The sequence below is a fragment of the Anopheles coluzzii genome, chromosome 3 (assembly GCF_943734685.1).
Source record: "Anopheles coluzzii chromosome 3, AcolN3, whole genome shotgun sequence".
NCBI lineage: Eukaryota > Metazoa > Arthropoda > Insecta > Diptera > Culicidae > Anopheles > Anopheles coluzzii.
In genome coordinates, this window is record NC_064671.1 from 67,089,618 (window position 1) to 67,111,527 (window position 21,910).

The 21,910-nt window shown below is 45.3% G+C and overlaps 4 protein-coding genes across 6 annotated transcripts; 1 reads left to right on the top strand and 3 right to left on the bottom strand.

Moving 5' to 3' along the window:
• Nucleotides 1-239: 239 nt before the first annotated feature.
• Nucleotides 240-3,647, bottom strand: LOC120958154 (glutactin-like). Its single transcript, XM_040380739.2, has 6 exons — nucleotides 3,496-3,647; nucleotides 2,753-3,402; nucleotides 2,156-2,677; nucleotides 1,191-1,568; nucleotides 781-1,114; nucleotides 240-709 (listed from the first exon to the last, which is right to left on the bottom strand). Exons 2-6 carry the CDS (start codon nucleotides 3,107-3,109, stop codon nucleotides 531-533), a joined length of 1,770 nt encoding a protein of 589 aa, XP_040236673.2. The 5' UTR covers nucleotides 3,110-3,402; nucleotides 3,496-3,647; the 3' UTR covers nucleotides 240-530.
• Nucleotides 3,648-5,250: 1,603 nt separating this feature from the next.
• LOC120957781 (glutactin-like) lies at nucleotides 5,251-18,442 on the top strand. Of its 3 annotated transcripts, XR_007452725.1 has the most exons (7): nucleotides 5,251-5,274; nucleotides 5,457-5,635; nucleotides 5,716-5,868; nucleotides 5,935-6,837; nucleotides 6,915-7,251; nucleotides 7,321-7,538; nucleotides 17,629-18,442. XR_007452725.1 is itself a non-coding variant. In XM_040380138.2 (6 exons), exons 2-6 carry the CDS (start codon nucleotides 5,474-5,476, stop codon nucleotides 7,434-7,436), a joined length of 1,671 nt encoding a protein of 556 aa, XP_040236072.2. In that variant the 5' UTR covers nucleotides 5,251-5,274; nucleotides 5,457-5,473; the 3' UTR covers nucleotides 7,437-7,597. The 3 variants fall into 3 exon arrangements, 2 of the variants coding, with proteins under 2 accessions (XP_040236072.2, XP_040236071.2); XM_040380138.2 differs by lacking the exon at nucleotides 17,629-18,442 and having other exon boundaries at nucleotides 7,321-7,597; XM_040380137.2 differs by lacking the exons at nucleotides 5,251-5,274; nucleotides 17,629-18,442 and adding an exon at nucleotides 5,281-5,393 and having other exon boundaries at nucleotides 7,321-7,597.
• Nucleotides 7,692-12,717, bottom strand: LOC125907503 (uncharacterized protein K02A2.6-like). Its single transcript, XM_049610139.1, has one exon. It carries the CDS (start codon nucleotides 12,276-12,278, stop codon nucleotides 7,866-7,868), a length of 4,413 nt encoding a protein of 1,470 aa, XP_049466096.1. The 5' UTR covers nucleotides 12,279-12,717; the 3' UTR covers nucleotides 7,692-7,865.
• On the bottom strand, nucleotides 15,547-17,111 carry LOC120957782 (cleavage stimulation factor subunit 2 tau variant-like). The gene is made up of 3 exons (XM_040380140.2): nucleotides 16,897-17,111; nucleotides 16,742-16,820; nucleotides 15,547-16,660 (listed from the first exon to the last, which is right to left on the bottom strand). Exons 1-3 carry the CDS (start codon nucleotides 16,946-16,948, stop codon nucleotides 15,610-15,612), a joined length of 1,182 nt encoding a protein of 393 aa, XP_040236074.2. The 5' UTR covers nucleotides 16,949-17,111; the 3' UTR covers nucleotides 15,547-15,609.
• Nucleotides 18,443-21,910: the final 3,468 nt, after the last annotated feature.

Consider the following 21,910-nt stretch of genomic DNA (forward strand, 5'->3'; position numbering starts at 1 on the left):
TATCTTGTGGTTGTTTTTTGAGTGATTTATTATAAGCTCAATTGACGAAGTGGACCCTTCTGAAGGAACGTTCTTTCGTGGTTGTTACCCTATGCGGATTGTTACGCCCTGTTTGAGTTGTCTGTAGTGGCTCATCAATACCCTCGCCACTTTGCAACATCTCCAATTCATGCCCAAATATTTTTTTAAATTTCTAAATAGTTTAACACAAAAAAAGATTTTTCCAAAACAGAAAGGGGTATCGTAAAAATTTAGCTGTATTATCCGAAGTACAGAAAACTGTGGAAGCTAATCCAATGTGTTCGAAATGTATTTTATTATATTCATAATACTCACAATCTATTCATGTGGTCCTGCAATGATCATAACTGCATAACTTTTATTATTTGTTTCACTTTTACCCTTTGTGACAATTCTGTGTGACAATTAATAAAATTATAAATGCAACTGCCAATTCAATGACATTTTTATATGTAGCAAAGTGCAGGACATACAACATTTGTGGAATTTCAACTCTTTCATACTGTAATTTACACTCGACAAAATGAAAGTATGACTAGAACCAGTGAAAGCATGGTTATCACGCTAGCTGTTGTTGTTTTTATAAGGTTAGCTGCCGATCGGTCTTGAGCACTGACCGCATATTCATCGTAATAGTTGGTTCCAATGCTGAACGGGTTGTTGATGTGCAGATACGGACCAGTAGGACCTACGGATATACAAAAAAAAACTTCACCTGTTAAATACAAACAAACGATAAATATGATATGTGCCACTCACCATTAAATTTAGGCCACGCCGGCACACCCCTGGAAGACTTCGGGACGCCATCGATAGCGAACGACGTCCAAAGATCTACCATAATTTCTGACATCAGCGTATCGGCTGTATTGAGCCGGGTGACGTGCTCAGGGTAAGGGAAAAGGTAAATATTATCATCCGAATGATGTGCCCCACCCAGGAACGGATAGTGCGAAGTGTTGGCCCCATACCCGAAGCGCGTATGTTCACCCTGATAGTCGAACGAATAAAGATACGTTTCCTTCTCGCTGTATCGTGCATTATTTTGCACATCTCGCAAAACGGGTGCCTTGATGACGATAGTGCCCGCAATCTGTAACGATGACAAGAGGGCGAAGATGATAACATTGTGTGTGCGCTATCAGAAGTCACCCTGAAAGGATACTCACATCGATCACACCCGCCATAAGCTGAGTGAAGTTGCCACTCGCGAGCTGCTGCTCGGTGAACAGGGACTCGATCTCGTACCCTGCCAATGCGCCGGAATGCTCGTCGATTCCGAACATACGGTTCGCCGTATCGATCAGATCGTACTGGTTCGACTGCTTGCTGTTGATCAGTTCCATTGCTGCCAGTATATCGTACAGCCCGGTCACCATGAACGTACCGTCGTGCTTGGTAGCGCCCGCCATCACGCGCACGTCCTTGCGCACCTGTCCCGAGCGCATCACGTGGATCGGATCAGCGGGGAGAAAACCGGACGGACCGCCAACCACCATACCGCAGCCACCGATATTGTTGACACCCTGGTTCATCATACGATCTTGCTGCAATGGCGTTTGAGAATGTTGGAATTATTAAATCAATTTTGTAGCGACTCTGATTCAGATTCATGAAACTTAATCATTCTCCAAAGATTCACTAATCTCGATGGGTCCTCGAATCTCTAAATATTATTGATTCTCGAGTAATTTATGAAAATATAAAGGACATTTTTGGATATTTACTCTTAGATTCCAAAATTAATATCCAATGACGTTCCCTCTTTTTGCCTTTAGAGTTTTAGAATATATTAAACTTAAAGAATCATCTCTAATGAATGTTTCTCTAAAATATCATGAAACTTCAAATATTCATTAATTTCTTCAGATTCACGTATCGTTAAAGGTCCACGAATGGTTCCATTGCATTTCAGTATAAAAGTGGTTTGAATCGATTGGTGAGCACTGGGTATAAATTCGTAGAACCAAATCTTCAGAAAATATTGAAAGATTCATAGCTCTTTGCACTTTAATTTTTAATTTTTAAAGACTTGTGTAACTTTTGAGATTCATCAACCCGTGGCGATTTGATACGAGATTCGAAACACTCCACGCAGGAGATTCACATGAATGAATAGACCCCAACATCTTACCGAATGCAAGTCAAGCGCCCTGAGCAAACTCAGTACCGGCAACCCCAGCAGACACTGTTCCACATCCTCGAGCGGGCGCACTACGTCACATCCAGCGAATTTGGCAATCTCTTTCGCATTCTCCACCGGGTTCGGGTCGATCGCCCAGGAACTGGTCGAACCACCGGACTGCAAGATGACCTGCCCGAAGTAGGACGACGGTACGACTGGGCTATACAGCAGTGCACTAACAGCGGCCGCTCCAGCTGACTGTCCGAACACGGTAACACGCCGCGCATCTCCACCAAAGTCACCGATGTGGTCTTGTACCCATTTTAGGGCGAGCACTACATCGAGCATGCCCGCATTGCCCGGAATGGTGGAGGACAGTGTGGAGAGGAAGCCGAGAGCACCGAGTCGATACTGCACGGCAACCAGCGTGACGTCCCGTTCGAGCAGATAGTTGGGCGGATGGTCGGCCGCCTTGCCGAGATAGAACGAGCCACCGTGGATGTACACCATGACGGGATGGTTCGCCGTAACCTGTGGCCGAAAAGACCGCACATTAGCATTGCGTGACTGAAGAGAGATGCTTTATCGCTCCTTCGGATGACTTACATTTTTCGTGTAGACCGATAGCGAGAGGCAGTCCTCGATGGCGGGTGTTATGTCGCCCGGTGGCAACTGATCGGTAATGCCTGGCTGGGGACAAGGACGGCCCGGCAGTGACACATCCTTCGCGGCAGTCCACGGTGCGATCGGGACCGGCGCACGGAAGCGTCGCGCCCCAGTCGGTGCCTCCGCATACGGTATATTGAAGAACTGATGGACGCGCTGCTGGGTACGGGCGGTAACCGTTTCCGACCCCACTACCTCACCGAGGCCCTGAATGCGCACCGTGATCGCACAGGTAGCTGCGGCAAAGCACAGCAGCACGACGAGCAGGCCCGAACGGCAAACCGACACGAACAACATCTTGCTAATGACTGGCGGTGGCGGCGATGGCGGCCTTCCCAAACGACCGTGTTGAGCTCACGTACTTGGCGTTGAACAACCTCCCCTCCCTTTGTTGCCGATGACCGTTGCTCAGTGCAATTAAAGGGTGACTGTTTTGGGCGATAGAGCGATGATAAGAGCGTGTTGGATAAAGCGGTTTGAACCTCAAGCCCTTCCTCACTCTCGATGTGCAAATGTGGCTGTGTGTGTCGAAAGGAAGGGGTAACTGTTATACGGCGAATGAGATACGCGTATACTTCGAGTCACGATAGCTGGAAGATAAGAGCAGATCAATCAATTTGATGGTAAACGATTGCAGATTGCCATTTTGATCGAATTCAATTTGTCATTGCACGTAATTTAACCTTGAATTCCCAAGATAGTTGTGTTACATCGTCGCACTAGTAGAACAAACATTCATGTTTTGGGCACAACATGTATCAAATATAACTATCCACCACACATACAGAGGCTCTAATAACGATACCGGCGCGTTAATCTGCTCGAATGAAAATGTTGAGCGCGTGTTGAGTCGACGAAACGCCTTTTTTTTTACTACACGCTTCAAGTTTTTTTTTTGGCGAAAACCTGTTTCGATGAAGATTTATTCGTTTTATATGTGTGTTTTTGTTGTTTGTTCACGTTGTTCGTTCGCTGTTATTGTTGTTGTTGCATGCCTTTTGTTTGTTTTGTTTTTGTTTTTTCCCCATTTGAATTGGGTCCTACTCTTTTACAATTATGGCAAACAGTTTTTGGGTCATCTTTTTCTTTTTTGTTTGCTCGATGCTGATGCTGTGTTTCACTGTTGTGGATTTGTACAGTTATATAACGTTCTGTATTATTCTTCTTATCCATTATGCTTAATACCGAAACTCGTGTTGGTATTTTGAGATGAAGATTTCATTTTCTTTATTATACTTAATCTTTTTTATTGTACTTTTGTTTTCTTTTTTATAATAAACCAGAAGCCATTTCATTATTTATAAAGCATTATTTCACAAAAGTATTTTTTACAACAAATTCAGCTTTCAGGCTTTTCGGTCATTTTGAATATGTGTCATATTTTTTTAAAGTTTGGTAACGGCTATAGACGATTTTAATGTTTAAGCGCTTCTAGTTGTGATCGATTATTAAACACAATTTAATGGTTATTTGTAATGTTGTTGTAGCTTTCCCTATGGCAACTTTAGTTTGCAAAACCCTTATCTATAAATGTATACCGTCATGTAAAAATAAGCTTTATTGTAGCCGCACCAAAACACCTTCGAGGCATGGGAGGAAAATGTGCGATCTTATCTTGTGTCGGGGGCTGTATCTTATTTATTGCTGTGCGCTTGATAGTTGAGCCAAGTGTGCGTGTGTGTACAGTACAGGTCGGAAGTACGGACGGCCCGATGTTGCACAAAATTAATCTAAAATGTTTGGTTTATTTTCAATTTATTTACTTTAGTCATGTTACTTGACACCCCGGTCGGTGCCTCCGCGTACGGTATGATGGACACGCTGCTGGGTCAACGGTTTGTACCGTTTTTGTTGGCCGGGGTTGTGTATGTTTGCTTTTTTATTATTTTGGAGAAATGACGGCCAGGTCGTTTTGGAAACTATATATGGCTGATTAAAAAAAAAAAAACATTCTAAACAACTTTATAAATGTTAAGGATCTATGGTACTTCTATCAAGAGAGCCCAACGGCAATATGCATTAGCGCCTGAAGGTATGCAATTGTACGGTATAGCGAACCAAACGACTATTTGAAACCGAATAAAAAACACAAGGCATCGCATTAACTTTAACTCATTATTTTCTCCAATTTCCAAGGAATGTAATTAAATAGTAAATACAAATTGTTTTTCGTTGACTTATTTTTCATTTATTTCAAAATAATGATTCTCAAAGAACGTTTCCAATATGAATAGCCCTTCTAATAAATATTAATTCCAGTAAGAAATTGGAACCTTCAACCTACAGGATTTTACAATCAATTCTGCTCTCTGCAATCAACGCGTTTGTCCTGGTTTGCTCCACTGTGCTCCATTCTCCCTTTGGTGGAGCCCATCACACCTCATGCCAACCTCCTCCTCCGCTGTTGATGATAAGCATCGCTACAATAACAAAACCGGTTCACTGTCAGCTGTTAGTCCAAAGTGGATAAAACGTCATAAAAAGACGTCGAAAGCGAAGAAAGAAATCCTCTAGAATCTGCAGCCGGGAAGCTCCATTCCTAACGGTTTTAAAGTTTTATTTTAGTTTGGTTTCAGCATCGGTACGGAATCGATCGCTCTATCAACAATGTCCACTTATCGTTGGTGTTTATTTTTCCCCACAGTTCTCCTGCTCACCGTCATGACCGACCAAGGTGTGGAGGCCAGTTCGCCGATCGTAAATCTGGCTGAGCTGGGTGCATTGCGGGGCAGCACCGGCACGAGCGCATGGACGGGTCGCAAGTTTTATCAATTCCTGGGTGTTCACTACGCCCAAACTACGTCCGGCAAGAATCGGTTCCGGGTGAGTGAAAGTGTAAATTCTAGTGTAAATAGAGAAAACCATAGCCATAACATAACATCCATTTCTCTTCCTCCTAACAGCCTCCAATAAAAGTAGCCCCCTGGCAGGGGATAAAGGATGCCACCCGGCACGGTATGCCCTGTCCGCAGCTGAAGCTGCTGTCCCTATTTACCGGCAAAGCGTTTGCCGGTGATCCGGAAGACTGTTTGACGCTGTCAATCTACAGCTCCGATGTAAGTGTATTCTTGCTAAACGGGCCAAAGGGTATAAATTAATCACAATTTTCTTATCAACCCAAGCTCGCGGCCAAGCGCCCGGTGATGGTGTTCATCCACGGGGGCGGTTTTTACGAAGGCTGTGCCAAAAACCAAACGGGCGAGTATCTGATGGAACGGGACGTCGTCCTAGTGACCATCCAGTATCGGCTGGGGCCGCTCGGTTTTCTGCAGACCGACACCGGCAGCATTCCCGGCAATATGGGGCTGATGGATATGAAGCTGGCGCTCGAATGGGTACAGGAGCATATCGGGCGGTTCGGGGGCGATCCGGCCAATGTGACGCTGTTCGGGCAGTCGGCCGGTGCGGCCGCCATTTCCGCCCTGCTGTACAGCCCGCAGGTGCCGGACGGGTTGTTCCACAAGGTGATACTGCAGTCGGCCGGCTCGAGTGCGCCGTGGGTGTGGGACAGGGAACCGCTGCAAAGTGTGCGAGATCTAGCGTTTGAAGCTGGCGAGGAATTTGATGCACCGGAGGAAGAAATCGACACGTTTTATCAGAACGTAGACGTTTGGAAGCTGCTGCAAGTGTTCAACGAGTACAAGGTAAAGACGACGCTGGAGAGCGGATTAGATCGTGTCGGTGGCAATCGGCTCGTGACCGGCGATTGGGAGCGATACCTACCGCAAACGCCGCTGGAGTGTATGAAGCAGGGCAAGGTGCGGCCCAACATCCCGATGATGGCGGGCGTCACCAAGCACGAGGGCACCTTTCTGCTGACGACCGTGTACGATCATTTCAAGAGGACGGGCAAGCTGGATGATCCTACTTTTATGAAGTACGGCTTGATGGATGCTGTGAGCAAGTTCCTGGGTGCAGGAGATGATCCCACCGGTGCGTTCGTTGGGTATCAGATGCGATCGTTGTTCACGTCGAAAGAGCTGGAAAGTGGCAGCTTCGGTGAGATGGCCGATGGATTGATTGATGTAAGCAAAAACAAAGGTTTCCTCTCTCTACTTGGTAATGTATTTAATTATGATTTCTCTCCTTTTCCTTTGTTTAGCTGGCCGGCACCATACTGATCAAAGCGCCGCTGCTCCGCGAAGCGCAGGCGAATGCACGCGTCAATCCAAACGCGACGTACCTGTACACGTTCGATTACGTCGGCGAGCATTCGCGGTTCGGCTATGGGAACGATACGTCCCACTATCCGTTCGGCGGTGGCGTGCACCATTCCGACGACAAGCTGTACCTTTTCCCGTACCCACCGGGCAAGCCGGACGCGCTGAACGAACGCGATACGGCGATGGCGAAGCTGATGGTCGACCTGTGGACGTCGTTTGCGGCGGAAGGGGTACCAAAGTCGGACCGCTTGACCGTACCGTGGAACCCGATGACAGGTGAGTGTGTGGAGAGCATACCGTTGGGTGAGTGTTTGTAATTTTCTGCAATTCTTCCGTTTTGTACAGCTTACGCTGGGCCTTACCTTCACATCAACGATCCGCCGAGCGTGGGGGACAATTTCTACCGCGAGTTTACCGCTGCGAGCGATGAGAAACGAAGCCGGAACAAGGAACGTACCTAAAAAGAGAGAGAGAGAGAGGAAGGAAGAGTGGCCTTTTCTTATACTTAAAACCGATCCATCTATACAACACCATTCATCATCACATATCGCGGTGGGTTAAAGGTAGGTAAAACCTCTGGGGACAGTATGCAACGCTAATAAAAGCGAAAAACCAAAACATACCTGCAGGAAAACGGGAACACAGCTGTTGTGATATCGCCACCCTTCTATCGAATATAGTACACTTTCGTCTTTCTGAGTATATGGAATATGCCTTTTATCTATCTCCTCTTGTTGCCCGTGCGATAGCCTACCGTATAATAATGCACTTCGCCGCTCGGCTCTCTCTCTGGCCCGACCTGCTACACTCACACATCACCCGAAGACCATTGCCTGTCTTCGGTGAGTGCCCTTAGCCGTTAGGCAGGTTGGGCCATAACATCTCCCCCTTTAAAGTATGAACGCATCGAACCTTCGCGGAAGCTTTCTATTCCTAGACGAACGGCGAGGTGAGCGTATCTTACGATGATTGCTTTCCGAAGGTGCAACCTGTGCCGGGGAGAATGGCTGGGGTGAAGGGACCGTGCGCAATTCCTCCGTTGTACTGCTTAGCGGCAAAGGCTCGTTCGGTACCGTTAAACTCCATTCACCCAACAGAATGTCGATGGGCAGTTGTGTGGGCGTCTCACTATCCTGCACCAACTGATGAGGTTCTTTAACTGATCGTTTCCTGATCTGATCTATATGTCTCCGCATAATTCGACCGTCTCGGCTGGTTAACTCATACATCACCGTTCCCAGCCTTCGTAGCACCTCAGCGGAGATCCATTTCCATGTATTTTGGTAGTACTTCTTGGTTGCAACAACATCTCCTGGCTGGAGCCCTGCAGCGGTGATTTCTGTTTCCTCTTCGACAACAGGAGGCCGACGTAATAGCTCCAAGTGAGTCCTTACGGGGTACTTAACGATGATTTCCGCCGGTGTTGTATTCCCCTCAAGCGCTGGGTTTGGCGTGGTGCGATACGCCTGCAAGAATGTGTCCAACGCTTCATCCATAGATGTGCCTCCCGTTTGTATTTTCTTTAGAGCCCGCTTCAATGTGTCGACGAAACGCTCCGCCTGTCCGTTGGATTGCGGGTGAAATGGCGCCGTTGTTACTTGTCGGATCCCATGGCACTCGCAAAAGTTTTTGAATTCCTGACTCGTAAATTGTGGCCCGTTGTCACTGACAATACTCAGGGGCATGCCAAAGCGTGCGAATAATCCACGTAATATCGCTACCGTGGCCCGTGAAGTTGTTGTGGAGGTTTTCACAATCTCTGGCCACTTTGAGAAGGCATCCACAACCACAAGAAAGTAGTCGCCTAAAATTGGCCCCGCATAGTCCACGTGTAACCTTTGCCATGGACCAGAAGGTTTCGGCCACGGCGTCGGTTTTGCTTGAGGCGGTGACTTTGCTGCTGCAGCACATGCCTCACAAGCAGCCACGTACTGCACTATTTCGTCGTCTAATCTTGGCCAGTACACGTAGCTTCGTGCGAGAGATTTCATACGTTCAACGCCTGGGTGGCCTCGATGGAGCTGTTCTAGACAATGCGCACGCAGATCTTCCGGTATCACTAATCTTTCGCCAAAGAGGATGCACCCTTCGACGGTCGATAGCGCTTCACTCCTGACGTGAAAACGTGCCAACTCTGAACCAAAAGTAGCATCCCGTGGCCAGCCTTCCTGAATATATAGATAGACCTTCCGCAGCAATGGGTCCGCTTGCGTACTTCTCTCCACATCTCTAAAACAAAGAGGAGAGGAATTAGAAATCGCGTTGATAGCTACTGACCTTAAATCCTCCTCTAGGTTTAGGCTGGCAATCACATATTCGGCTTCGGGCTTTGCGTGGTTCCTTATGAGTCGCGAAAGGATATCTGCATTTCCAAACATTCCGGATTGTACATATTCTATTGTGAAATCATATAACTGCATGGTGAGGGCAAATCGCTGTAGTCTGCTAGCCGTGTATATCGGAATGCCCTTCTTCGATCCAAAAATCCGGAGTAAAGGACGATGATCAGTTTGGAGTCGAAAATGACGGCCGTACAACATCTTGTGAAATTTTGTAACCGCATAAACAAGGGCCAGACCTTCGCGGTCTATTTGGCTATAGTTGGATTCCGCCTTTGTCAGCGCCCTTGAAGCGTGTTGCACAACTTTGATGCTACCGTCGGAGAACTTGTGACTAAGAGTGGCTCCGATTCCAACGGATGAGGCGTCTGCTGCCACTATTATTTCTGCGGATGGATCGTAATGTGTTAGTAAAAGTTCTGATGATAGTACTTCCTTAAATTTCATAAATGCCGCTTCACACTCCTTTGTCCATTTGAATTGCTTCTCATCTTTTAAAAGGCTGTCGAGTGGAAATCTTAGATCCCGCATCATCGGTATGAACTTCCCATAGTAATTTATAGCTCCAAGAAAAGAACGAACTCCTGCGATGTCAGTGGGTGGCGGTAAGTTTTGTATGGAGCTTATCTTTTCCGGATCAGGGCGTATTCCTCTACCATCAATTACATGCCCTAAGTATTTTATCTGACACATTCTAAAAACGCATTTATCAGCCCGTAGTGTAAATCCGAATTCTTCTATACGCTTCAGTACTTGACCCAAAGTCTTATCGTGGTCTTCATCTGTCAAGCCACCGATTATAAGGTCGTCCATATAACCACAAACTCCTGACAGTCCTGCCAGCATCGTGTCGATCAACTGTTGAAATGCTGCTGGGGCAATTTTTATTCCCGGAGGCAAACGGTTGTAGTGGTATAATCCCCGGTGGGTGTTGATCGTCAACAGCGGGCGATACTCTTTATCGATTTGGACCTGTAGAAAAGCATCAGAAAGGTCAATTTTGCTGAATATGCGGCATTTAGACAATTTAGCGAAGATATCCTCAGGCAAAGGGAGTGGATACTCATGTGATTGTAGAAGATCGTTCAGTCCAGTAGAATAGTCACCGCAGATCCTAATTTTCCCGTTCGCTTTACGCACTACCACTATGGGGGCAGCCCACTCAGAATAATCAACTGGCGTGATCACGTTCAAGGTTTCTAATCGATCTAGCTCCTCATCAACAGTCTTCAGCATTGCGTATGCCACCGGCCGCTTGGGACGAAATATGGGTCGACTGCCTTCCTTCACTTTCAACTTTATGCTTGATTTGGTGCAAAGACCCATCCCTCGGAAAACTGTTGGAAAACGTTCCTCCCATGTCATCTGAGTTGCACTTTCCGCATCGATGCTACTACAATAATGGTCCATCGGGATAGATCCGAGTGAAAAGGACTCCACGACGTCTGCTCCTAGTAACAACAGGTTAGCATATGCGACTCGAACTACTGCCTTTTGGGTCCTAGAAGCAATGGTTAATAACGCTTCAAACTCACCCATTAGTTCAAGATACTCCTGCGAGGCCGCCTTAGCTTTTACCGTAGCCCTTATCAGAGATGGCTGTCCGATATCCTTCCACAATCCCTCGCTGATTACCGTAATATCTGATGCCGTGTCTAGCTGCAGCTTAGTTGGTCTTCCGTTGATCAAGATATGTACATACTTTCGCCTTGCTTCTACATCGCATACATTTATGTTCACGACGCGCGTTGCCACATTAGTACCTTTTTTATTGTATCCACGCCGCTGGAATCGATTGACGACTTCACAGTGCCCTTCGCGATGCCCAAGCCTTCCACAATCCGCACATTCGTGGGACCTATATGGACACTCACGCTTCCAATGCGGGCCACTGCACAACCAACACGCATTCAACGGCTTTTGTACTGACATGGTGTTATCATTTGCCCGTGCATGCGCCTGTGTTGGTTGACCGTAGGACTGGTACTGCTGACGATTAAATTGAAATTGTTTTTGTCTATAGCCACCGCTGTTAACTGCAAGGACCCGTTCTCCTGATTCGTTGGCAATTAATGCACTATCCACTTTTATATTGGTGATACGCTGGCATTCTGCTGATAACTGCTCCAACGTCACATCATGTTTCTCCTCGATACGGGCTAATAACCGGTTGCGCATGTCACTATCGACTTCTTCTTTGAGTCCGCAAACAAGGATAAGGCACTTGAATTGCTCCTCGTTCATTCCGGCAAACTCAAAGTCGACACAGGCACGGTTTACGCGGCAAGAAAACGTGAGCAGATCTTCCCGGGGTGCTTTGGTTATCTGCATGCACTTGTAACGTTTGCTGAGTAAGGATTCCGTTCTACCAAAAAGGGCCGTTAGCTTTGCAACCGTTTCGTCAAATGTTAGTTCACGAGGCGCGCGAGGTAGTATAAAACTGGTGAAACGAGCGTGTTCTGCCGTGCCCAACTTACGCCCAAGGAGCCGTACTTTCGCCCCATCGTCGAGTCGGGAAGCGTCCCTCAAAAATAAGTCCTCGTAACGCTCGTACCAGGCCTTAAACGTTGCTCCAGATTCAGCCTCGTATCTAAATTCGCTTATGTTGCTCGCCAACGCATCAATTATAAGCTCAGGATTAGTCGGTATCAAACTAGGTTGCGAAGGCTGCGGGACGGATTGCTGTTGGTATTTCAACATTTGCGCCATAAGCTGCTGTTGCTGGTTCATTTGCTGTTGCAATAATTTCAGCATTTGCGATAGCATCCCGGCGTCTTGCCCCGAGGTCGATGCACCTTGCTGCGATGGCGCCCCGACTACATTTTGCAATGGTGGTTGAGCTGGTAACGCTACGTTGCTCTGCGATGGCTGCTGCTGCCCATTACCAAAAACTGCATTTCCACCCCAATTTTGGGATAAGCGGCGATGCTCTTCCTCCTCCATCATCTCGTCCGGGTTTAGCATCCTTCTACGCTTACGCGAAATTGTACCGATTTCTTTTGGCGCGATTCACAAACGATTAATAAAAAAAAATAAAATAACGACTTGACGCGTATACGGCCGACACACTTTGAATAAATAATACGTTAAAACGAAACAAAATAAATTAACTCTGCGTTCGGTTCGATAAAAACAGTTCAATAAATAAAACAATTTAACTAAACTCGTCGCCACTGTTGTGATATCGCCACCCTTCTATCGAATATAGTACACTTTCGTCTTTCTGAGTATATGGAATATGCCTTTTATCTATCTCCTCTTGTTGCCCGTGCGATAGCCTACCGTATAATAATGCACTTCGCCGCTCGGCTCTCTCTCTGGCCCGACCTGCTACACTCACACATCACCCGAAGACCATTGCCTGTCTTCGGTGAGTGCCCTTAGCCGTTAGGCAGGTTGGGCCATAACAACAGCAAAGAAGGTCCGAAAAGTGTGAATGCTTCGAGGATAGTGTGTTGTGTGTGCGTGTAATTCCCTTTGTCAAAAGGTGACAAAAGGTATGCTGTGTTTGAAACGTGGGAAGCAATGGTCACACAGTCACAGAGCGCGCGTACGACTAGCAACAAAAGAAGGGATGAAAAGCGAAAACATTCACAGTAGCATTTAGCAAACAAATATGATTCCCGAAGGCAGGGAAAGGGAGGGAATTAGGAAGTAGAATTGAACCCGCTTTTGAATAAGGCAAAGTTAGATGCGCGATATGGGAATTTCCCAACACACCAACATACAGGTCATGAACCTACTGTTTCGTCCTGCAGGAGCAGCAATTGCCACGCGCGCTCGAAAATGTTGATCGGCGCAGAATGAGCGATTTAGAATTGGTGTATTAAATGCGGGATTGTTAGTAGTGATGTGCTCTCTGGAGCGCATCCATGACTCTGGTCTAACTCCGACTATTGTTAGTCCGATTACAACTTCGGCAAAATGGAAATCATTAGTTATGTTTGGAGTCGGAGTCATCTGGATTGTTGGCGTTACGAGTCGTCAGTAGTAGTCGGCGGCTGTCTGTAGTCATCCGCAATCGTCTGGAGTCGTACGGAGTCGGCAGGAGTCGTCCAGGGTCGATCAAAGTCAACCGTAACCGGCGGAATCGGAGTCGGTCGGAGTCAACTGGTGCCATCCGGTGCAATGTACTTGTTGTCAGACATTTAATTTCGTTGATTTTTTTTGTCTTTTTGCACTTCGTATACAGACCTTTGTTGCGAAGGTCGACTCCAGCCGACTACGGACGACTCCGACTTCAACTGATTCTGAACGACTCCTGACGACTCCGAACGATAACGACTCCGATTCTGGACCACTCCGATTCTGGACGACTCTGGATAATTCCGGACGACTAGTGATTAGTTACGACGGCTCCAGCCTAGTGATGGGAAAAATGAAGTTTTTGTCGAAATCAGTTCCGGCTAGCTCCAAAGTTTTCTGGAAAATAAAGCTCCGGAATTGGTTCCGGAATCGAAATTCGCTTCGAACTCAGAATCGGCTTCGAAATCGAAATTGGCTCCGGAATTGGTTCCGGAATCGGAATTGCTTTCGGAATCGAAATTGGCTCCGAAATCAGAATCAGATTTGAAACGGAGTCAGTTTCGGCATCACCATAAGAATAGGCGTTTAGGTCCAATGATGCTACGTATTGATAGCCGCAAAGAATCAAAATTTACTCGTAAACGATCCATATTAAGGGAGATTCATGGACTGATTTCGCTTCCGAAACCTTTTATTTCAATTCAAGAATTGATTCTCATTGCAAGGCTAATTCCATTTCTGGAGTCAATCCTGATTACATTACCGGAGCAAATAGCGATTCCCAGGTCGATTCCGATTCCGGAGCCGAATCTGATTACGAAATAGATTTCGGAGCCGACCCCGGAATCGGCTTCTGAGACGACTCCGGAGCCAACTCGGGAATCGGCTCCAGAATTGACCTCGGAATCGGAATCGGCTCCGGTTGATCTGGTAGGTCCGATTCCGAGTTCCCGCCACTACTCTGGACGATTTCGAACGACTTCGGATAATGCTGGCAGGACCTACCTTCCGAAGTCGGTTCCGAAATGGCTGGAGTCGAATCGGAGTCGACTCAAGATTTTTGTCATCTTGATCCACCACTAGGTTGTAATACAAAGAAACGCTCAAAATTATGCGAACACAGAACCGTTTTACCCATACGCTGCTGTTCCTTTCTTCCCCATTTTTCAACGCGAGTTTGGAAATGGGCTGGCGCGCCCATTGCATTTGACACCAAATAGATCCGGTCGGTCGGCCCACAATTATCCCGCTCCTTCTTGGTCGTGTCGTGAACCGCAATCAGTGTTTTTGTCCGTACGGGGACAACAAAAAGGAGGGAGACAGGCTAAGGATATGATTTCAATAATCGTCACCTTTTGTGTGAGTGTGTTGGGCGCGCTATTGTTTGCACGGGGAGAGAGGTTCCGGTGACATTGTGGGCGTTTCTTGTCCACAATTATACACGCGTGGGCTTGTTTCCTTTATCCGTGTTTTTAAAGGGACATACAAGAGAGAATGAGAAACATTATTCGATTTTTGAATCCCTGGAAGGACTCTTGGAAGGACTTTTTTGTTCTGTTCCACCGAATCCTATTCAAGTAAATGTGTCAACTGCACCATTGTAATAAGGGCAAATCGCTGAGGGAATCCGATCCGAACCCGGATGTAAAGGAAACTATTGTGAGCGGGGGGCCTGTGTGGGTTTGTAGGCGACAGCAGTCACAGGTACCTACGGTTGGTGTGAATTCCCTGTTCTTTTTTTTCCTCTCGGTTGAAATTCTGTTCACACTCCCCAGGAAAGTGGACCGCGAACCCTTGTCGCGCGCGCACACACATGTATCTGATTTGAATGGCAGGATTCAGGCTTTATTTGGTGGAAAATCAATCGGTTTTGGCGATTGTTGTGCTACTGACGGGTGCATAAAGCAAGTCGAATGTCGTCTATTATTGTCAGGCGGTTGTTATTTTTTAATGAACCTCTCTTGGCTGCCCGTTTCCCAGTAATTGCCGTTTGCAATTGTAAGGATGAATAGAACTTGGGAGGGAATGGAGGGTGTGGAGCTTGTGATTTTGAATTTAACTATGCATTTAAACGGTTTTTGGAGGGTTTTGTTAAAGGTGAAGAGGGGCACTTGATGTATAAATAAGACCGTTGTTTGTTGCTTTTCTGTCCTGTCTTATTCGTGAGGCAGTATTTCTCAAAAAAAAAAAAACGCCAAAGAAAGGATTCGTTCGAAGCTTCTTCATACACTTAAACAGTTTTATTTTAATATTACATTTCCCCTCTCGCTCATTTCGGTGCATTGCGTGAAATCTGTTCCTTTAGCACCAGAATGCTGGCACGCTGATCCTGCGGCAGTAGTGCAATCTGCTCGTCGGAAAGCTGCAGCACCTGCATGATCAGTGCCGCCTTCTCCTGGTCCGAGGCATCGTTCGATGCTCCCGCTTTGGATTTCGGTTCGGCCGCCGCTGCCTTGGCCGCATGGTCTGCCAGTGCACTTGAGGCGGTCGCCATTTGTGCTTTGCTGCCACCCATCGGACCGGACGGTGCGACCGCAGCCTCCAACCTTGGATCCTTGTGCAGACGTGGATCAACGGGACGGGGCCGTATCTCGACACCCGCCGGTGGGAATGCAACCGGTTCCGGTAGGATATTGCCGGGCTGATGGCCCGCCATAAACGGATCCATCATACGCAGATCCATGTCCATTGGGACGGGCGGAGCCGCCGCCGCTTGTGCCATACGGTCGCGCAGTAGATGCCGCTCGTCACTGTCGTGATGAAACTGTCTCGGTTCGTGTCCGCCACCGTCCGGACCGTCGAACGCAGGATGTATCTGCTCCCGCACCGTCGGCACCGCACTCAGTGGATCGTCCGTCAGCACCGGCGGCATCGTGTTACGCCCGTGCAGGAAGGACAGGGCGGTGTGCGAATCGACAATCCGCATCACAACCGCCGACTGGAGCAGGGCGTACGTGAGCTGCGGATTCTCGAGCAGCATGTTGCGCGCCTCGAGCGGATCGTTCTGTATGCACGCTTTCGCTTGGCGCATCAGCTCGTACATCTGGTCCGGCTGCAGGCCGGTGACGGTTTTCGCAATGAGGTCGGGCGTTTCTTCCGGATCGCACTCGGCACCGTACGGGTTCTCTACCTGTGGGCCCTGCAGCAGGGCGGCCATCTCCATGCGGGACTTTTCCGTACAGGCGTTGTCGACGCGCAGGGCACGTCCACCGAACTCGTACCCGTTCAGGTTGCGCATGGCGCTGAGGGCCGTCTCCTGGTCTTTGTATTCGCAGAATCCGTAACCTTTCGGTTTGCCACTCTCTCGGTCGAATACTAATCTGTGAATGGGAAGAAGGAGAGAGAGAGCGTTGTGAATTAGAGCACACGATGTAAACAAACAATCGAGTGTGGTCACTTACTTTAGCGATAGAACGGGTCCAACTTCACAGAAAATATCCTTCAGCTTCTCTTCCGTTGCTTCGTACGGAATGTTTCCGACTAAAACGAGTGAGAAAAAACGCCGGTTGTTAGCGATAGAAGATGCTGTGTTGTGTTGCCTGTTTAACGCTCTTACCAAACACCGACCGCATCGATTTGTCCATCAACGTCTGATCGTGCCGGTCCATGGTAGTGGCGATGTGGAATGTTTTGTGCTTTAACTATTTCACAAATGAAATGCCGTTTTTTTCACAGCAAAAGTAGCGTTTTTCAACAATTTTCCTGCACAAACGGTGCAGTAAACAAACCACAGTGTTCGCGGCGCCGCTCGGTTTGCTTTGACGGTTCGGCTTTGTTTTGACAGCTCGTTTTCGCCCGACTTTCCGAGGGGTGACGTCCGTAGACGACGAAACGATTTGTGACGGCGCACGGCGTTATGAGCGAAATTTGAATTTTTAACGTTACATCGTAATAACGTTACATTTTTTATTTATTTTATCGCTAATGTTATGTGATATTTTCCATTTGTATTTTTATCATTTGGAGGTTCGATTTTGTTTGGCAATATTTAAGAATATTTATGATAAGTTATTTTATTTAATTATATCTTTTCGATTCCATTTAGTTTTATTTCATAATTTTTCATAATTTTTTCTTCTAATAATCGGATTATCGTAATATAATTGTAATTGTCCTTATCAAAAGGAATCTTTAATTCTTAAAGAAAATAACTCTCAAATCATTGAATATGTTATACTTCAAAACTGTATTGCAATATTTCTTTTACTTCATTATTCATTTCTTACTTCCTTTCCCTACCTACTCAACCTAATCAATATGTTCTCTGTTTCCAATTTTCCCTTTCAAGGTTATAGCTCAGCAAGAGTTACAGGTCCGGCCATAGCCGAATGTCCGGGCTGTGTGTGCTGTGTCGATACACAGTTGCCGGATGTCACAGCAGCGTGCGTTTTGGCAATCCCCCATACCGATAAAGGATATTAAAAGGATAAAAGTGGTCAATTAAACCTCACAATAGTGCACCGCAGGCAGGCAGGCAGGCGGGCAGTGCCACGCACGCCACGACATTGCCCTCAATCCTTTTCACACCGACCCCAAATTAAGCCCTTTTTACCCCGTTTGCAAGACCCGTAGTACCGTACGGAATTTGATCCCGAAATGGTGGACCACGATCACCGGGGAAAGGCTTTAACACGGAATCCTGCTTGCAGCAATGGGTGGGTACTGGCCACCCGTCGATCCTGGGTCACATGGTGGTGATCTCTGGGAAATATATTTTTTCACATGTTTCTTAAAGTGTTGCTGAAGAGCAAATTCCAGCACGGAAGCATCGGAAAGGGCGTTCTAATTTTCTGACAATTATCATGTTGAATTGTTCGTTTAGTTTTTGAGTTATTTTCATGCATTGAACATTAACCGAATTTGATTTCTTATATCTTTTTTACAAATTACATCATTATTATACATCATACGTCATACATCATTAGTATACATAATTATTCAATGAAAATTGTTACGAAATGTAATTTCCCTTTTTGTTAAATGTTAAAAAAGCGTCTGTAGTACGTTAAACATCCATTGTTTTCCAATAATTTCTATCCATTTGCAAACCGTTTAGTTCAAATAAATGAATAAATGAAACAAAAAGGACTCCTCTAAACGTATGTTCCTCCGTTTTTTGTTGCTGGAAATTTATAATGTATCGAATCGATTTTAACACTCGTGTACTCGTTGACAATAAAAAAACACACCAACCGCACCACCGAGAAGTGTGATTGTTCACTGAAGTATACATTACAACACGCATTTGTTTACGGAATTATTGAACCGGTACACCAGCCACCCGCTTCATCTGCAGCGCTGGTCTCATAAGAGTGGAAATGAAAACGGATCGGTAAATGCAAACTTTTGAGGGCTTTTATAGGTAGTTTATACGTATTAAAAGACACAAAAATGAGAAAGAAAAGTATTGAACACGAACACAGTTTTAATGGTGCAATAATAGAGAAAGAAAGAATACACATTTCTGTAGCCAACTAAATCATTGAAATAATTCCAACGCATATAGACATAGCTATTTTGATGATAATGATTTCATAAGAAAAGGATTCTTAGTTTAAAATAAAGTTTTTAAATATATTACTCAAATAATGTTCCATTTTATACTGTGTTAGGATAAATCTATTTCTTGATATTAGTTTTTGCATTATAATGTGTTGTTTTATCATATGAAGAAATATTACTTTTTATTTAAGCAATACGGCCTTTTTGGACCGTTACTCCTGAATAAAAAAAAATATTACTTTTTATGTAACTCCAATTTAGAAACAGCTTTTTTGATTACTTTAATGTGTTTCATATATCTATCGATTAGTTACGGTAGTTTGTTTTTGGATTTCTCTTATGTTTTTTACCGTGTTTTGTGTATGTTTTATTTTATTTGTTTTTTGCTGTGATATGCGTATTATTTCTCATTTTTTGTTTTTTCTTCTTTTCCGATTCTATACTATTTTTCGTTAATCTATCGATAACTTTCGTTGTTTTGTTCATGGATTTCGTAAACGTTTTCTTATAGTTTTTGTGTTTCTTATATTGTCTGAGCTGTTTTTTTTTCTCAACAGTGATTTACGTTTTCTTCTTTTGTTTTTTTCTGATTTCTATACAGTTTTTGATTTGTGTTTGAATTTCTCCTTTGTTTCGCTAGTGTTTCTGTGTTTTATTTTATATTCTATGATGGTTATCTTCTTTTAAAATCTGATATACGTAGTTCTTTCTTATTTTATTCTTTATTGAACTTACCTTACCATCAATTGGAAAGCATTATACACGTTTTTAAGGTCTAAAAATGTGTTTTCTTGTTTCTATGTAGCGTTTAAAACTAGTTCGCTTGCATGTTCGCTTTGTATTGTAATTTCATAAAATTGCATTGAACGTGTAAAGTTCCGATTGCATATTGACCAGGACACAAACAATAACAGTTACTCTCTCGCAACTCTAAGCGCGGCTGTTCTCCTGAAGTACTTAGTTAGTTGGAATTGTTAGAACGATTAAACCATTCCCTCCCCATCCACATCCTCCCTTCCTTCCAAATCATACCAAATGCGACAACCCGGAAGTTATGCTTCGTTATGCACCCGATAAAACGAGTCTCCAGCAGTCCTTTCCGTACAACAATGAACGAAATAGGTAAAAAAGGGAAAAAGGGAAACTAGGAAACCGCGGATGCAAAATAGTGCAATCGATTGAGCGCTTGAACAGCACTTGATCCCGTGGCTCTCGAGTGGCGAACGTCGCCGTTGAGGACAAGGGGTTCACGGTTCGCGCAACACCACCACTACCGAGGAGCACCCCGAGTCCTTCAACCAAAACGGGCAGAGGAGGGTTTGCGACGACCACACCCCAACCTCGGATAGCGATCTTGCGGAAGCGTGGAACAAACCAACAAAAAACCGCCTCATTTCGCCCGCAAGTGGAATGGATTTCCCAGTTTTTTCCCAATATTGTTTGCGTTTCTGGTTGCGTTTTCAGGCCTTTTTAGGGGGATAGGGAGGGATTTTCACGGGGTTTTGAAGGCCCACTGTTTCTGTGGCCACACACAACCCGTGGGACTTCCTTGCTCTTGTTTGCTTGGATCGTGTGCAATTGATGAAGACGGGCCCGGCGAGATTCCGTGTGCGCGACCAGGAAGTTTGTCAAGTGTTGCATTGAAATGTGGCCTTCGGTCGTCCCTTTCCGCGGTGTTAGCCGCGTCCATTGTGAGGTAGTTAATTTGTTGATTCTTTCACCGTATCCTGCCACCCTTTTCCGGGATTGATTTCCTCTTTTTTTTCTTCTCCCCAGTACAACACACTAATTTTCTCACCTTCTTCTCACGAAACCCGTCTGGAGGAATTTCGAATTTGAAGCTTCTCTTAATCCTACAATTCTATGACAGTGTTTTTTTTTCGCTTTTTCTGAGACCAAATTGTGGTGGGTCCTTCAGGAGACGGACAAAAAAAACCGTTTTTCCTTCGTTTACAGTGTGCTCCTTCGGCCGATTAATCGTTCGTCGCCGTCGACTCGCTGGGACTTTTTCTTAAGAAGCTCTTGAAACTAATTGATCTTTACCTTGCCAGCTATTTGCATATGATACACACGCACACACACACACACACAAACACAGAGAAGTTCGCAGGAGCCTGGTAGATGGTGTGGGATTTCTGAAGGTGAATGTTTTTTTAAGGTTCGAGGCTCAAGTGTTCACCGATTTCGTGGTGACTTTGTGGAGCACTTCAGCCTTCTCTGTACGAGGAAGTAAAATGGGATCGATTAATGTTCCGTTGAATGGTGCGTTTTTCGTTCCATTCTAAGTGTTCTTGCTTTACACAACTGCGAAAGCGATACACAATTGAAATAAAATAGGATTTGGGTTTTACTTTTTTTGGTGTGAGACGTTTGCTGCTGTTAATTTTCATTGCAATTGTTGTAAGTGAGTTTTGTTCCATGGATGCATGGTGGCCAAATTTGCAAGGCACAAATTGTTTGACTTAGAGTAAATGAAGTTATATATTAATCTGCTCAAAATGCAATGGATGAAAGGAATAAATGAACAATAAAGATAAATGTACAATCATGAGAACTAAAAGGAATCATAATGCAAAAAAGAAGGGTAAAACAAGAAAAAACAGTAAAACACTCTGATAAAGAAGTTGAACAAGCAAAATAGAAACTACAAGTTAGTAATTCTCAAAAATCAATGCTCAATGAACGTTAAAAAGGGAAAGAAACAGTAAACAAAACTAAATAAATATTACTGAAAGCATACCAAAAACGAAGCAAAACAGATGCAATATTTAGTACCAAAAACGAGGAAAAAAAAACACAAGAAAACGTATGTTCGAACGGCGGAAGTGAACAATTTTCTCGTCAAATTTTCGCATCCGTTTCCAGCCCAAAGTGTGATGTGAAAATTATACAAATGCGTTCAGCTTCTCGTTACATATCTGCTGCCCCGCGCAACTAATATGTACGGCTCATCTCATCACAAGTGTTATTATGTGTCTCTTTTTTCACAATCACGCTCAGACGATGGAAGTGGGGGCCCAAAGAAGTTAGTGGGGTTGTGCAAGTCATGCTGAAAAACGCTGAATGTG